The 16,525-nt window shown below is 37.8% G+C and overlaps 1 protein-coding gene across 3 annotated transcripts in view; it reads right to left on the minus strand.

The window, feature by feature from the left end:
* Window positions 1-16,209, minus strand: part of Exoc6b (exocyst complex component 6B) — a 625,817-nt gene extending 609,608 nt beyond the window's left edge. For all 3 annotated transcript variants that reach the window (XM_071601708.1, XM_027934392.3, XM_027934391.2), the window contains exon 1: window positions 15,980-16,209. In XM_071601708.1, the coding sequence (XP_071457809.1) occupies window positions 15,980-16,092 (113 nt within the window). In that variant the 5' untranslated portion in view covers window positions 16,093-16,209. The remainder of the gene's footprint in view (window positions 1-15,979) is intronic.
* Window positions 16,210-16,525: the final 316 nt, after the last annotated feature.

Genomic DNA, 16,525 nt, shown 5'->3' on the forward strand with positions numbered 1-16,525 from the left:
AATAAAATATAAAAAGGGCTGAGGATGTAGCTCAGTGGTTAAGTGCTCCTGGGTTCCACCTTCAGTACCACAGTCCACCCGCCCCAAAAAAAGTTGATATGTAGTAGTAGAGTGTTTGCTTAGCACATGCGAAGTCTGTTTTCAGTCCCCAGTACAGCAAAAAAGAAAAAGTACAGAGCCCAGCACAGTGGCACTCCCTGTAATCCCAGGAAATCAGGAGGCTGAGGTAAAAGATCGCATATTGGAGGTCAGCCTCAGCAATTTAGGGAGGCCCTAAGCAACTTAGCAAGACCCTGTCTCAAAACAAATATTCAAAATGGGTTGAGGATGTAGCTCAGTGGTAAAGCGCTGCTGGGCTCAATCACTAATAATAAAAAAAAAATCCAGCTAAATAAAGCCCTTAGAAAGATTTTCTTCAGAAGTATTCAAGAACCACTTTGCCAATTACCTACTCCAAAAGATTGTTCTTTTCTGATTTCAGAGTAGAGCTAAGCCATTATCTCAAAGAACAACATTTTGCCTTAACTTCAATAAATGCAGCACTTTATTAAATAATGCATTACAACTGTATGCTGGAATCCTCAATAATTGCAACCCAGGGCTTCTCCAGTTAACATTATGCAAGGAGCTGGCAAATTTGAGGCATGGCTTATTCTAATACTAATCATAAGAAATAATTAGAAAGAGAGAATTAGAGATAGCTAATTAAAAATCTACCCAATATCAAGACTTAAATATAGCTACAGTAATCAAGATTGTGGTATTGGCAGAAAGATAGGCATACAGATAATGGAAAAGTGTGAATTCAGAAATAAACATATACAAATATGCCCAAGCAATTGGGGGGGGGGGGGGGGCAGCAGTACCAAGGATTGAACCCAGGGGCACTTTACCAGTGAGCTATCTCCCCAGCCCTTTTTATTTCTCATTTTGAGACAGAGTTTCCCTAAGTTGCTGAGGAGGGACTTGAATTTGGGATCCTCCTGCCTCAGCCTCCTGAGTCACTGGGATTATAGGTGTATACCACCATGCCCAGCCCAAGTAGTTTTTGACAAAGGTGCAAAAGCAATTCAGTGGAGGAAAGACAGCCTTTTCAACGATTAGTGCTAGAGTAATTAGATAGATACAGGTGAAACAAAACAAAATAAAAAAACTTCAACCTAGTCTCATATTTTATATAAATATTATATTACAAAAATCACAGCTTTACATTTTAGTAAGACTATAAAACTTTTAAAGAAAAGACACAGGAGATTTCAGATTTATAAAGAACCTTCTTAAAAAGATTAGACGACAAGCTACAGAGTGGGAGAAAAAACTTACAAACAACATATCCAAGACAATTCTCAAAACGCAACAATTTTTTAAAAATCCAATTAGAATACAGACAAAAGACATAAAGAAACAGAGCTGGGGTTATAGCTCAATGACAGAGCAGGCTCTGGGTTCAATCCCCGGCATCAAAAAAAAAAAAAAAAAAAAAGGACAGGAAGAGACAAATCTTCAAAAAGGAAATACAACAGATGTAGCCTAATGATACAACACCTGCTTAGCCAGCACAAGGCCCTAGATTTGATCCCCATCACCATCAATATAGATAGATAGATAGATAGATAGATAGATAGAGCATGTGAAAAGATGCTAAACATTATTAACAATTAGGGAAATGTAAATTAAAACTACAATGACATATTACTATACTTATATTAGAATGACAAACTTTTAAAAAGTCACAACAACATTGACAAGGGTGTCAAGAAATTTAAACCCTCATGCACTGTTTACTGAAATATAAAATGGTACATCCACTTTGAAAAATAAGTTTGGCAGCTCATCAAAATATAAAAGACAGAGTTACCATATACCCAGCGATTCAACTCCTATATAAACATACAAAGAGAACTAAATTCATAATATTCACACAAAGTCCCGTACCCAAATGTTTATGGAAGCTTTATTTGTAATAACTCAAAACTGGAAACAACCAAGATGTCTACAATGGATAAATGATTAAACAAGCTGTGGTATAGCCATACTACGGAGAACTACTCAGCAATAAAAATGAATCTGGATGACTCTCCAGAGAATTATGCTGAGTGGAACATCCTAACCTCAAAAGGTTACATAATGTATATGGTTCCATAAATGCAACTTTCCTTGAAAAAATTATAGAAATACAAAAACAGATTAGGATTTGTTAGAGTTCAAAGAGGGGACAAGCTACTCAGGAGGCTAAAGCAAGGAAGATCAGAAGTTTGAGGCCAGACTGGGCAACTAGCAAAGTAAAATAAAACCGACTGGGGTTGTAGCTAGGTGGTGGAGTGTTTGACTAGCAAGTGCAAGGTCCTGCAGGGGGCGGAAAAAGAGAAGGTGCTGGAGCTTTAACAAAACATCATAAGTGCTCCTTGTGCTGATGGAAACGTTCTGTATTTTGACTGCCAAGGTACACTGTGAATATCTTGGCCCTGATATTGTACTATAGTTCTGGGGAAACTGTGTAAAGAATACAGGGAATTTCTGTATTATTTCTTACAAATGCATGTTAATTTATAATAATTTCAAAATTAGAAGTTTTGGTTTTTTTTTTTTTTTTTTTTTTGGTACCAGGATTGAACTCAGGGGCGCTTAACCACTGAGCCACATCCACTTTTAATATTTTATTTAGAGACGGTCTCACTAATTTGCTTAAGGCTTTGATAAATTGTTGAGGCTAGCTTTGAACTCACAATCCTTCTGCCTCAGCCTCTGGGGTTACACGAGTGCACCACCACACCTAGCTCAAAATGCCCTTAATGACCCATTTTTCTTTGGATTTCAAGAGCTCTTCTTAGGGGCTGGAGATACAGCTCAGTTGGTAGAGTGCTTGCCTCACATGCACAAGTCCCTGGGTTCAATCCCCAGCACCCAAAAAAAAAAAAAAAAGAAAGAAAAGAATGATCAAGAGCTCTTCTCATATCACTTTCCTCTTTTGCTACACCAATGCCTAAAGATCTTCATTAAACAGCTCTTTCTTACAAATGTCAAGGAACTTCTTTACCTCATTTTGAAGAAAAAAAAATTCCAAATTTTTTCCTTTTTTAAAAATGTGTTCCATATGGGGCTGGGGATGTGGCTCAAGTGGTAGCGCGCTCGCCTGGCATGCTTGGGGCCCGGGTTCGATCCTCAGCACCACATACAAACAAAGATGTTGTGTCCACCAAAAACTGAAAAATAAATACTGAAATATTCTCTCTCTCTCTCTCTTTAAAAAAAAAAAAATGTGTTCCATAAACATATCTTTCCTCAAATCAAACTCTATATCAATTTATTCATGGTATAAACTCAGTCAAACCTATTCTATTATTCATATATATTGCTTGATAAGATCACATTTCATATCAGTAACCTTTGTAATTGTATTGTTTATTGCACCAGAGCTTCCCCAGGAAATGAAAATGGGTTGCATTTTGATGATTCTTGCTTATTTAGATGTTTCACTGGACAATGTGTGTTTTTAAACTACAGGAAGTAGAAGGGAGAGCACAAATGAAAGGGGAAAAGCAAAGACACAATTTGCAAAGGAAAAAACATAAAGAAGCAAGTTTTAAACCAGATGCAGTGGTGCACACCTGGAGTCCCAGCTATTCAGGAGGCTAAGGCAGGAGTATCACAAGTTCAAAGCCAGCCTAGGCACATTCGTGATATCCTGTGTCAAATTTTTAAAAATTAAGAAAAAAGAGGAAAAGGAGGAGAAAGAGGAAGAGGAGATGAAGGACTGGAAATGTAGGTCAGAGGTAGAATGCTTCTAAGTTCACTCCAGAAGAAGGAGGAGAAGGGAGAGAGGAGGAGGAGGAAGAAGAAAGTTTTAAAAATAAAGATATTGAGAACAAAGGGAAAAAAGAGACTTGGCTGGGATATGCAATAAGATGTCAATATCATAGTACCAAAACCATGCTTGAGTCAGAGTTTGTCATGTTCCAGGTCAAGAAATACAAGGCTAAGACAGAAAAACTGTCTTCTTCTACAACTGTGAAATCAGAGAATAAGTAAAACAAGAGAGCCAATATTTTAATGCAAATCATCATTTTTGGCAACTAGCCTCCATTATTTACCTAACATACAATAGAACATTATATAGAGCTCTAAACACTGGAAGCATCTAAATACTCTGATACAGTGTTGTAAAAGAAGTTTGTTTTTGCTTTTATCTAATGATTAATCTGATTATCAAGCCACAGTAGTAAATGAAGATAAAATCACTACAGAGTAAGAGGCATGGTAATGGGACCATCTCCAAGACTGAATGGCAGGTAGGTGTTTTAAGAGTCCCATTCCATATATGACATTACAAATCACATTAAGGTAATATGATTGGTTGCACTGTGATAGTTCTTGCCAGCTTAGATGTTTCACTGGGTGATGTGTATTTTAAAGCTTTAAATTACAGTTATACAAATATATATGTTTATATTTATTTTATCATTTTGCTCTTGGAAGTTAACATATCTCAATTTTTTAAAAAATTTATCTGGCTCCCAAAATCCCAGGTAAATAACTAACTTAATAAGGCTTACATTTCGACTCAGCATATTTTCCAATTTAAACAACTTAAAGCAGAACGTCTATGATTACTTTATTGGTTAGCAATGTCCCAAATGGTAAAGGTGAATTGACTTTACTTCAAATTAAAGAGTGTTCCAAACATAATTATTATGGCCTTTATTTCTGTGCTAGATAGAATACACCCAAAATCATTTCTAGAAAAGGATCTTAGCCCTATCCTTGGTGCTATTTCACACTCTACTTCTTTGAGGCCTAAAGTAGTTTATTCAGGATCTTCAACTTTCATAAGATATTAATCCTACCCATAGCTGGTTACTTTTAAAACATGTATCATCTATACACAGAGCAAGAACATAGGCAAGTGACATACTCAGGAAAAAAAAAAAAAAAGATAGGAAAAAATATAACCTTGAATTCACTAACATTCAATACTCAGCAAAAATCTTAACTACTTATGAAGAATTAACTCACATACATATATTACACATACTCTCTCAGATTAGAAATCACGGATTCTGAACACATATGCATTTTACAAGAAAATAATCTACTGATTTCATATAAATCTCAAAGTGATCAATGACCCCAAAAGCAGGTGGGGAAAGTACATACTCAACTTCTACTGTGGGTATAAAATCTATACCTTGATTACACCAAAAGCAACAGAGAACTGCATTCCTGGACAACTTTATTTTGGCTCCTGCCAAAATTTTATTTTATTTTATTTTTTAGTTGTAGATGGACAGCATGCCTTTATTTTATTTTTTTAATGTGGTGCTAAGGATTGAACCCAGTGCCTCACACATGCCAGGCAAGTGCTCAACCACTGAGCTACAGCTACAACCCCAAAGAACTGCTTTTATTAAATTGTACACTAATTATGCTAATGCTTTCACTAAAGCAAAGAAACAGCCCATCACATATTGCTGCATTTACCATATTGAAATACAGTCACATACCAGGGTCACCTTTGTCAAGAAACATGGGAAAAACAATTTTCTGTTCTTAAATTCAAAACCAAGAAAAACTGGTGCTCCTCCTAGTAATAATTTTTTTTTTAATACTGGGGATTGAATCCAAGGGCATTTAACCACTGAGCCATATCCCCAGCCCTTTTTATTTTTTATTTTGAAACAGGGTCTTGCTAAATTGCTTAGGGCATCACTAAACTGATGGAGCTGGCTTTGAACTTACAATCCTCCTTTCTTGGCTTCCCGAGTCAGTGGGATTATAGGCATGTGCCACCACACTCAATTACTTTTTAATTTTACAACACCATAATTCAAAGAATAACTGAGCATGCCTTTTTTGGCACTATCTACTGGAAATCCTCAAGACAACTGTACAGACACTCAGATAGGAAGACCCTAACTGCTCTCACTGGACATCATATTTTTCTCCCTATCCTTATTTCCCCTTTGACCATTTCCTCACTACCTTTAATGTATCTATTATGTGCATGTCTTTAATCATTTAGATTTTTGAAAACCACCTAATTACTTTCTAGAACAAGGCAGGGAAAAAAATAGACACAAAGAAAAAGAACCATCATTTTTCTAACCAGAGAAAAGAGACTGAGAATAACTCAAAGGCAAAGTTAGAACAAAATTAATCCCCCAACAAAAAAAAAGTAGCCAAAATGTGGTATAAAATGTCAACAAGAAATTCCATGCAATTTAAAGGAAAATGTTCAACAGACTGCAAAGATCAAGAAATGTAAAACATAGTCAATAATATACAACATCAAAATTTTCATTTTTAAAATAGCCAAAACTTGGGGCTGTGGCTGTGGCTCAGCAGTAGCGCACTTGCCTGGCATGTGTGAGGCACTGGGTTCAGGTCTCAGCACTGCAAATAAATAAATAAAATAAAGGTCTATCAACAATTAAAATATATATATATATAGAGAGAGAGAGAGAGAGATAGAGAGATAGATATAAAATAGCCACAACATTAAAATACTTCAATATTATTGTCTATTTTTTAGCTAAATTAATTAATTTAAATGTTGGAACAAAATCCATGCAACACTGGTTTACCTTTGAGCAAGCTAACTTTCTTATTTCCTGACAACCCTAGCAGACACTACTGTATCATAATGGTTCTACTCTTCTTTCCAACAGTTATGGTAGACATCTCTAAGAAATAACCTATTAGTTACCTCGGGTCTCAAATTTAAGTTCAGCTCTGTGTGTAACACTGTTTCTACTACTCCCCCTGCCACCCATTATTTTTGCTATGTCCCTCAAGCAAACTTCAAATGTCATCATTGCTCAGCATCTCAAATCCAACAGATTTCACTGACAAATGACTCACTAATTTTATTTCATCAAGTTGCTTATATAGAGAAGCTTAATTCTGATATGAGTAAATAAATTATTACATCACTAGCAAATACTAAGAACTGCACACATGTAAACACTCAAAATATTATTTTCCCTAATGACCTAATCAATATTCACACATATCGTATAAACTAAAGTTCTATGATAAATGCCATCTAAAACTCTATAATGCTTCTAAAGCCATTTAAATAATAATCCTTTCCAATAATTTTTATAAGTAAGTCATATACTAATTGTGTTGATTCTAGAAATGATATAAACATATAGATACATGCCATAATATTTTAAAGACTTTATTCAAATGTTGATATCCCCTGACTGCCTAAGAGTTTTGTGTAAAAAGGACATTATCTAATGACATAACTGTATTCACCAATAAAATCTCCTGATACCAAATTATCACAAATACTGATAATATTTTTATTAATTGTGTCTAAATGCCTCTGTTTATGAATACCCCTTTATGATTAAAATAATAAAGAAACAGGTTTGAAGCTTTCATTCCTTAAAATACAATGGCTTGTTTTTTCTAGCAATCACAACTAATTTCAGTTTGTATACTAACAATGCACTTAGGCAAAGCATAACCATCAAAGGTCCTTTAGGAGTGCTGCAAAAAAAAAAAAATCTAACCTTATAGAAAAATAAGCAAAGAACATGAAATGACAGTACACACACACACTCACACAGATATACAAAAGGACTTAAACATATGAAGAGATGTTCAGCTTCACATATAATAAGAAAAGTCCACATTAAAAAGTACATTGAGTTAAGCATGGTAGCACAGGCCTGTAATCCCAGCAGTTTGGGAGGTTGAAGTAAGAGGATTCCAACTTCAAGGACAGACTCAGCAATTTAGCAAGATGCTAAGGACTTAGGGAGGCCCTGTCTCAAAATAAAACATTTAAAAAGGGCTGGAGGCCGGGCATGGTGGTGTATGTCTATAATCCCAGCAGCTCAGGAGGCTGAGACAGAAGGATAGTAAATTTGAGGCCAGCCTCAGCAATTTAGCAAGGACCTCAGCAACTTGAGACCCTGTCTCAAAATAAAAAATTAAAAAGAGCTGGGGGAATGTAGCTGATGGTAAAGCACCCCAGGGTTCAATCCCCAGTGCAAAAAAAGAAAAAAAAAAAAATGCTGTTACAATACAGGCAAAAATCCAAACATCTTTGTATCGCTGAAGAAGCTTTGAGAGGACTTTGTTGAAAAAAAACCCTGAAGAGATGTGCTATCTCACAGACTGCTAAAGAAGGAATAAAATGGTACAACCTCTATAGAAAGTAACATCTACCAAATTACAGACATATTCCATCATTGTACACAGCAGTGATTCCTAGATTCTCACTTCAGGAACCTCTCCTATAGATACAGTATAAATTTAATGATAAATATTCAAGGCATTGCTGCATTATCTCACCCAGTAAAAGATGAAATAACCCAAGGATCCATAAATAAGGAACTAATTGAATAAACCATGGTATATTTACACATTACTATGTAGCTATATAATAAATAAATAAGGAAAATCTCCATATCAATATGGACAAATCTCTAAAATATACTGAGATTTAAACTGCAGAGCTCTGTATGCAGTATACTACTTACTTTGAAACAAAAAGGAGAAACTAAGATCATATAGCATCTGTTTGCATAAAAAAATTCAATGGAAGGATAAACAACAAATTAATAAAAAAATAGAAGGAATGGGACTAATTATTTTCTCTCCCCTACTTTTTTTTGGGGGGGGAGGATACCAGGAATTGAACCCAGGGGCACTTTACCACTGAGCTACATCCCCATTCCTTTTTTATATTTTTAAGTAGAGACAGCGTCTTGCTAAGTTGCTTAGGGCTTCGCTATATTACATTTTGACTGATAAAGAGAAAGAAGAACTATACAATTATATGTAATTCCAAAAAATAAACGTTTCTGATATATTTATCTTATAATAATATTTTTCAGAAGTGATTTGTTTTGTTTTGTTTGCACTGCTAGGGAATGAACCCCAGCCATGCTAGGCAAGATCTCTACCACAGAGCTACATTCCTGCCCATGTTGTTTTTTGTTGTTTTATTTTTTTTTAATTTTGAGACAGGGTCTTGATAAGTTAGCCTTGAACCCAGGATCCTCCTGCCTCAATCTCCAAGTAGCTGAAACTACAGATGTGCACCACCATGCCTGGATAATTTTTAGAAGTTTTTTTTTTTTCCTCAAAAGCTGGTCATATTTTTGAAAAGTTAATCTGCAAATGTTATCTCCCATATAATTAATAGTTGATGGTACAATATTTTTATTCTTCTATCCCATTTAATAAATATTACTGAGCAAGAACTACAAGCCAGGCACTCTTAAGGTTCCTAGGATATAGCAGCAAACAAAAGAAACAAAACCCATTCAGAGTCTAGATGGGAAGATATTAAAAACTAGGTGTATCAGCCAGTAGTAAGTGCTATGAAGAAAAAAAAAAATCCTGCCCACTTGTCCTCTGTCCCAGTAAATGGCACCATCATTCATCTGGTTTCTTAGGCCAAGAGCCTTGGATTCTTTCTGGACTCTCACATTTCTTGAACCCTCAAGTCTAATCTATCATTTTGACTGTACTTCAAAACATTTTAAATTCAGCTACTTCTCATTATCTCCTTCCCCTTAATGCCTTGTTACATATTGCAGCCATCACCTCTTATTAGAGTAAATATCCCTACCCAGGCTACCCTGCTTCCTCCCTTACTTGGTTCTCCACAGAGCAGCCAGAATGTCCATTGTTTAACTGAAGTGACAGCATGTCACTTTCCTGCTCAAAACTCTCCCATACTTTCCCAGACCACTCAGATTAAAATCAAAGTCCCTTAGCCCATATGATCTGAACCTAACTACTCTCCAGTTATCACCTCCTAACACTATTCTCCTCCTGAGGACCTTGGCACTTACTATGCTCTTTGTATGGAAGGTACTTCCCTAAGAAGTCATATAGCTTGCACTTCACTCTATCCAGACCTTGACCAACAGGTTGGAACAACAGGACATCCCATGTCAAAGACCTAAACTACACTTTACCTGTCATTATGTAACACTAATCACTAAACATTATATTAGGTATCTATTCATTTGTTTATTCTGTGTGTGTCCCAGTAGAAAGTAAACTCCAGAAAGACAAGGACTTGTCTATTTTGTTCCCTGCTACACTCCAGAGCCTGGAAGAGTGTCTGGCATACAGATATGGCTCAATAAATGAATAAATCAATAAATAAATTAGTTCATGAATAATAAAAATAAAAATAGTGTACCAATATTATAAATATAAAAATACAAATATATAAACAAAAATATAAAGTAAAATAAAAAGAGCTGGGTTCAATCATCAGTACCACCAAAAAAAATTATATAAGTATATAATATATAACAATATATTAAACTGTATATAACACATTAACTGAAAAAGCAAGGTACACATGATATTCATTAAGAAATGCAATAAAATGCATATGGAAAAAGTTAAAAGCAAATTAACAAATATAAGAACTGTCATATGCCAACTTCCCTGATCTGATCATTAAGCAATGTAATTAATACATGGTAAATATATTGAATGTCACTGTCCCCCATAAATGTGTACAATTACTATGTATCAAATAAAAGTAAAAATATAAGTGAATATATAAAATTGCACAGTGAAAAAAAGATTTGTGAGCCTGGAACGGTGGAGCATGCCCAGCTACTCGGTAAACAAAGGCAGAAGAATCACAAGTTCAGAGCCACTTAAAAAAAAAAAAAAAAGTTTGAGGCCAGCCTGAGCAATGCAGAGAAACCCTGTTTCAAAATAAAAATGGCTAAAGATCTGAAGATGTAGCTGAATGGCCCAGCACCTGCCCCATGCACAAGCCCTGGATACAATTCCCAATACTAGGAAAACAGGATGTTATAGCATGCCTGTAGTACCAGCAACTCAGGAATCTGAGGCAGGACGATCCAAGTTCAAAACCAGCCTCAGCAATTTTGGTAGACCTTCAGCAATTTAGCAAGACCCTGTTTCAAAATAAAACATGAAAAGGTCTGGGGATGTAGCTCAGTGATAAAGTGTCCCTGGGTTAAATCCCTAGTATGAGAAAAAAAAATGATAGAACTCAGCAAATGATGCTGGAACAACAGGACATCCCATGTCAAAGACCCTTCCTTAAATCATACATGAAAACTTGAAATAGATCACAAACCTAAATGTAACAGACAAAAATAATAAGATGTAAGAGCAAACTCTTCATGATCTTTGGTTGAGCAAAAGCTTCCTACAAATGACACCAAAAGCATACACAAAAAGTAAATAAAATAAAATAACCCAGCAGTGACACATGCCTATAATTTCAGAGACTCAGGAGGCTGAGTAGGAGGATCGTCAAGTTCAAGGACAACCTCAGAAATTTGGTGAGGCCCTAAGCAACTCAGTAAGACCCAGTCTCAAAAAATGTAAAGGTCTGAGGATGTAGCTCAATAGTAAAGTGTCCCTGGATTCAGACCCCAGTACCCTCCCCCAAAGAAAATAATTAAAAACTTGTGCATCAAAAGTTAAATAAGAGGCTGGGGTTGTAGCTCAGCAGTAGAGCGCTTGCCTAGCACATGTAACGCACTGGGTTTGATCCTCAGCACCCCATAAAAGTAAATAAACAAAATAAGGTGTTTGTCCATCTACAACCAAAAAAATATATATAAAAAAAAAAGTTAAATAAGTGCTGGGCATGGTGATGCACACCTATAATCCCAGTGACTCTGAAGGCTGAGGCAGGAGGACAGCAAGTTCTAGGCCAGCCTCAGCAACTTAGTGAGGCCCTCAGCAATTTAGTGAGACCCTGTTTCAAAATAAAAAATTAAAAGGGCTGGAAATGTGGCTCGGTGGTAAAATGCTTCGGGTTCAATCCCCAATACAAAAAAAAAAAAAGAAAAAAAGCTGAATGTCCACCAACTGATGGACAAATGATAGATGCATAGCCACACAATGGAATATTATTCAGCAATAAAAAGAAATGAAGCACTGATACATGCTACCAAATGTGTGAACCTTAAAAACATGATGAATTATTTAAAAAGCATATGATTTCATTAATACAAAATGTCCAGATGTCTACAATAGACAAACCCATAGAGAAAGAAAGTAAGAACAGGGAGGGAGAGTGGAAACAAAATGAAGAGTAACTATTAAAGGTGTAGATTTCTTTTTGGAATGATGAAAGTGTTCTAAAATTAAATTGTGGTAATTGTTGCACAACTCCCTGAAGACACTAAAAGTCATTTAATTATGTTTTTGTTTGGGGTTTTGTTTTTGTTTTTAAGACAGAGTCTCTCTAACTTTGTGAGGTTGGCCTCAAATTTGTGATCCTCCTGTCTCAGCCTCCCCAGTGGCCTATAATAATAGTAGCTGGGATGCCAGATGTGCACCTAGCTAACTATATGTTTTAAATGATACTTCAGCTGGGTATGGTGGCACATACCTATAATCTCAGAAGGTAGGGAGACTGAGGCAGGAAGATGGCAAGTTCAAAACCAGCTTCAGCAATTTAGTGAGACCCTGTCTCAAAATAAGAAAAGAATAAAAAGGGCTGGGGGTGTGGCTTAAGTGTCCCTGGATTCAATTCCTGCTACCGAAAAATAATAATAATGATAATGATAAATGGATAGGTGGATGATATATGAATTTAATCTCAAAGCTATTTTTTAAATGGCAATGTATTTCACTGTTTATTTTAGAGCTGGAAAGCAAATCTTAAAATGCAATTAGACTGTTAAACTGCAATTTTAGGGATGGATATACTAATTAAATTTTCTATCAATTTTCTGTTGTCCTCTGTTCTTTAGTTCCTCTTCTATTAGAAAAACCTATCTTAGGAGCAGCTAAAAATCTGTTGTCTTAAAAATACTATCTCAAGTGGGGCCCAGCGGTGCATGCTTTTAATTCCAGATACTCAGGAGGCTGAGGCAGGAAGATTACAAGTTTGAGGCCTGCCTAGGCAACAAAGCAAAACTTGTTTCAAAGTAAAATAAAAAGAGCTGTGTTCAATCATCAGTCCCACCAAAAAATGAAATAAAAATACTGCCTCTAAGTCAGAAAAAGTAAGAAAGACTTTTGAAGAGAGGTAGAGGAGTTTGACATTTGCAGCTGAGGTGTAATTAAGAAAGAAAGTCTACTGCCTGACTTAATCAAACCTGCTTAATGATTATGATGGAGATAATGACAATGGAGGTGCATGCAGGGGAAGGCTAGAAATCTGAAATATCAAGTCTGTGCATGCTGCTGCCTCTGAATGGGATAAGGGGAAAAAAAAGGTGAGATCATGCTCTGTGAATATGGGCAGAGACAAGCTAAGCTAAAAAGATAGTGGGTACTACTTATAGGAGCTAAAAAGACAGGGGGTACTACTTATAGGATTCAAGTAATTGAGAGTAAGATTTAGGGTTATATCTCAAAAGGAAGATGAAAGCATAAATGAAAATCTTCTAATAATGATATACAGTGTCGGAAAAAGCAACTAAAACTGGTAGGATAATGCCATGATTTTTGAACATTTGAACACTGTGGAACACTCTCAAGTTTTGTGTTTGTTTGTTTTTGTTTTGTTTTTGCCAGTGTCTCCTTAAGGCAAAAGATCCCTTCATTCATATACCTCCACAAAATCCCATTTACAGTGGAAAAATAACTCAGTGATAACAGTAAACAGAATGACATTCTTCCTAATGTCATTCATTCTCCCTAATGAATGACATTTGAATTATATTTCAATAATTTGAACCATAATTCAATAAATTCTTAAAGTCAATATGATGCTAGAAAATCACAGACAAAACTTCATTGGACACAAATATGTATTATCATTTGGTTGAGGGTTAAAATAAAAATCATGACAAATTAATAAGACTGATGATAACAAAGTTTTTATCACATATAACAAGAACAACAGCAACTGGAAACCACAGGCAACAACTCAAGATAACACGGATGGTGCTCTAATAAGGAATCCTTCCTAAAAACATGGTAATCCCAACTGCTCCAGTGGGAGTTGTGCCAGGCTGCCAACTGCAGCTCAGCAACCAAATTTCTTTACAGAACATTGAAACAGCATCCTCAATTCTAGCAATATTTTATTTTGTGAAAACCAAATAATAATAACCATTAATGATGCGCTTAGAGAACTATTAGTAAATAACCTCTTACTTTCAGAAAAGTAAAGACTATGAACAGAGAATCATTGACCCTTAAAAGCTTAAGAAATTGGGAAATGAGCTGGATGCAATGGTGTACGCCTGGAATCCCAGCGACTAGGGAAGCTGAGACAGGAGGATCACAATTTCAAAGTCGACCTCAGCAACTTAGTGAGGCCCTAAGCAACTTAGCAAGAACTTGTCTCAAAAGATAGAAAGGGCTGGGGATGTGGCTCAGAGGTTAAGAACCTCTGGATTCAATCCCCTGTACCAAAAAAAAAAAAAAAGAAGGAGGAGGAGGAGGAGGAGGAGGAAATAAGAGGACAGCTTGATTATGATCATAATGCAAAGCAAAGTGGACAATTATATGGTAGAATTAGGCCCCAAAAATCGCTTTAAAGGGGCAAAGGCAAACTACTAAGGACAGTTATTTCCAGGGATGGCACTGAGAGAACTAGGCTAAGATTTGCCCAGGGGCCCCCACCCCACAGAAGGAAGCTGTGCTGATCTTCCTTAAAGCACTGTTTCAAAAAGCAACTTTCCCCATGAAAAAGCAGGTGGAGAGTAGTAACTCTTTATTGACAGGAGGAGAGGTGACCCAAGACTGGACAAGGAGGATAAGCTAACTACCTACATACTGGATGCAAGGAAATCAAAATGCATCACCTGAAAATACCAGGATGAATTAGTTCCACAGCACCAGTAAACTGAGGGGAAAGGGAAAAGTTCAAAATTAGGCTTAGTGAGTAATTTTCAACAGGAAGTATGGTAGGTGGTAATCCCCAAGTGAGGTAGAACAACAGCAAAGAGTCTGTAGGCTAAAGATACAGCTCAGTGGTAGAGCACTCGCCTACTGCGCTGCAAGGCACTGGCTGGGTTTAATCTCCAGCACTGCAAAAGAAAGGAGAGAGAGAGAGAGAAGGAGAGAGGGAGACAGGGAGAGAGAGAGAGAGAGAGAGAGAGAGAGAAGGAGTCTGGATCCAGACTGAGCAGGAATCTCCAGACCCACCCACTTTACTTTCTCTGTGACCTTGGCCAAGTCACTTAAGCACAATGTCTTATTTAAAAAATGAGAGTAAGAATAGCACCTACCTACTAGGATTGTTTTTGTGGTTTAAATAAATCGTGTGTGTGCGGGCGTGTGTGTGTGTGTGTGTGTGTGTGTGTATTTAAATAAGTTGAGAAAGGTCTGAGTTTGCTTTGACATCTCCAAAAAATAAAAATAAAAACGGGGGTGTACGTGCAAAGTAATGGTATCTGGGTGCGGGAGCCAGATAAATTTTCCTCATCGATAAAAATACCATGAGGCTGCACCTTGGTAAGATCTCAACCTCCTAACAAGGGTTCAAGGAGCACTGGCTCTCAGGAGAGGAGCACGGGTGGAAAGAAACTTCCTTCCTTCCTTCCAGGGCCTAGGAATTTCAGTGACTCATTTTTGGAGAAGTAGTTGTGATTTTGAGGCAAGAGTTTAATTTCAAGCAAGAGAGAGTGAGTGAAATTTTGTTTTGTCTGAACAGCAGGACTTAGAGCTAGGGCTGGACAGGGTTTGAGTCTGAGGGAGAAGGATGATGTCCCCAGGGAGAAGACCTGCCACCATCTGTCGGGAGATCTCTTGTTCCCCAGCGCTGGGCTTAGCCTGTGAGGGAGTACGAAGGCTGTCCCCGCCCGAAGGAGGCACACAGAGCCTACTGAGTAACTGGTCGAGAGGCGCTGGCGACCGGGAAGGGACCCCACGTCGGGTCTGCGCAGGGAGACCCGCCTCGCGCAGGATGCAGGTCGCTAGCGGGTCTCTCCAAAGGGAGGGGCTGGCACCGGCCCTACCGGCAGCCGAACCACACACAAATCCAAAGGACCCTGATCCTGTCCTGCCCGTGCCCGCCCGTCGACGGTCCCGGTACCCGGGGTACCTGAGCGTGGGCCCGATGCAGGCCGTGTCGGTGCTCTCGATCTCTCGCAAGATCCGCTCGTGTTCTGCCGCGGTCTCCAGGCTCTCCGCCTCCGCCATCTTACTCCGCTCCATAGACTGGGGGCGCCCGGTAGTGCGTCCCCTCCTTTAGCCCGGGTCACCTTTCGCTCCCTCGCACTAGCTCTCACACCCCAGTCTCCACAGCTGCCCCAGCCTCCGGCAACCCACAGAACGACCCCTCCCTCGGGCTCGGCACGCCCCCTTGCGTCATTACGTCCGCCGGCGTCCGCGCAGTGTCCGCCGGGATTTGTAGTTTTCTGGGCAATGCTGGGGGGTTCTGTTCATTTATTCATTGAATCCACAAATACGTGTTGAAAGCCCACTGTAAGCCAGGAAAAATTAGCCACACTGTGTATACAATGATGACCAAGTCAGGCAATGGCTTTACCCTAGAAATCTTAACACTTTTGCCATGAAGTGCAAAAGGTCCGATAGCATGCGTAGGAAGAAAGATCTAACTAGTTGTCTGCTGACAGCGATCTTAGAG

Source organism: Marmota flaviventris, chromosome 14 (genome assembly GCF_047511675.1).
Source record: "Marmota flaviventris isolate mMarFla1 chromosome 14, mMarFla1.hap1, whole genome shotgun sequence".
Classification (NCBI taxonomy): Eukaryota; Metazoa; Chordata; class Mammalia; order Rodentia; family Sciuridae; genus Marmota; species Marmota flaviventris.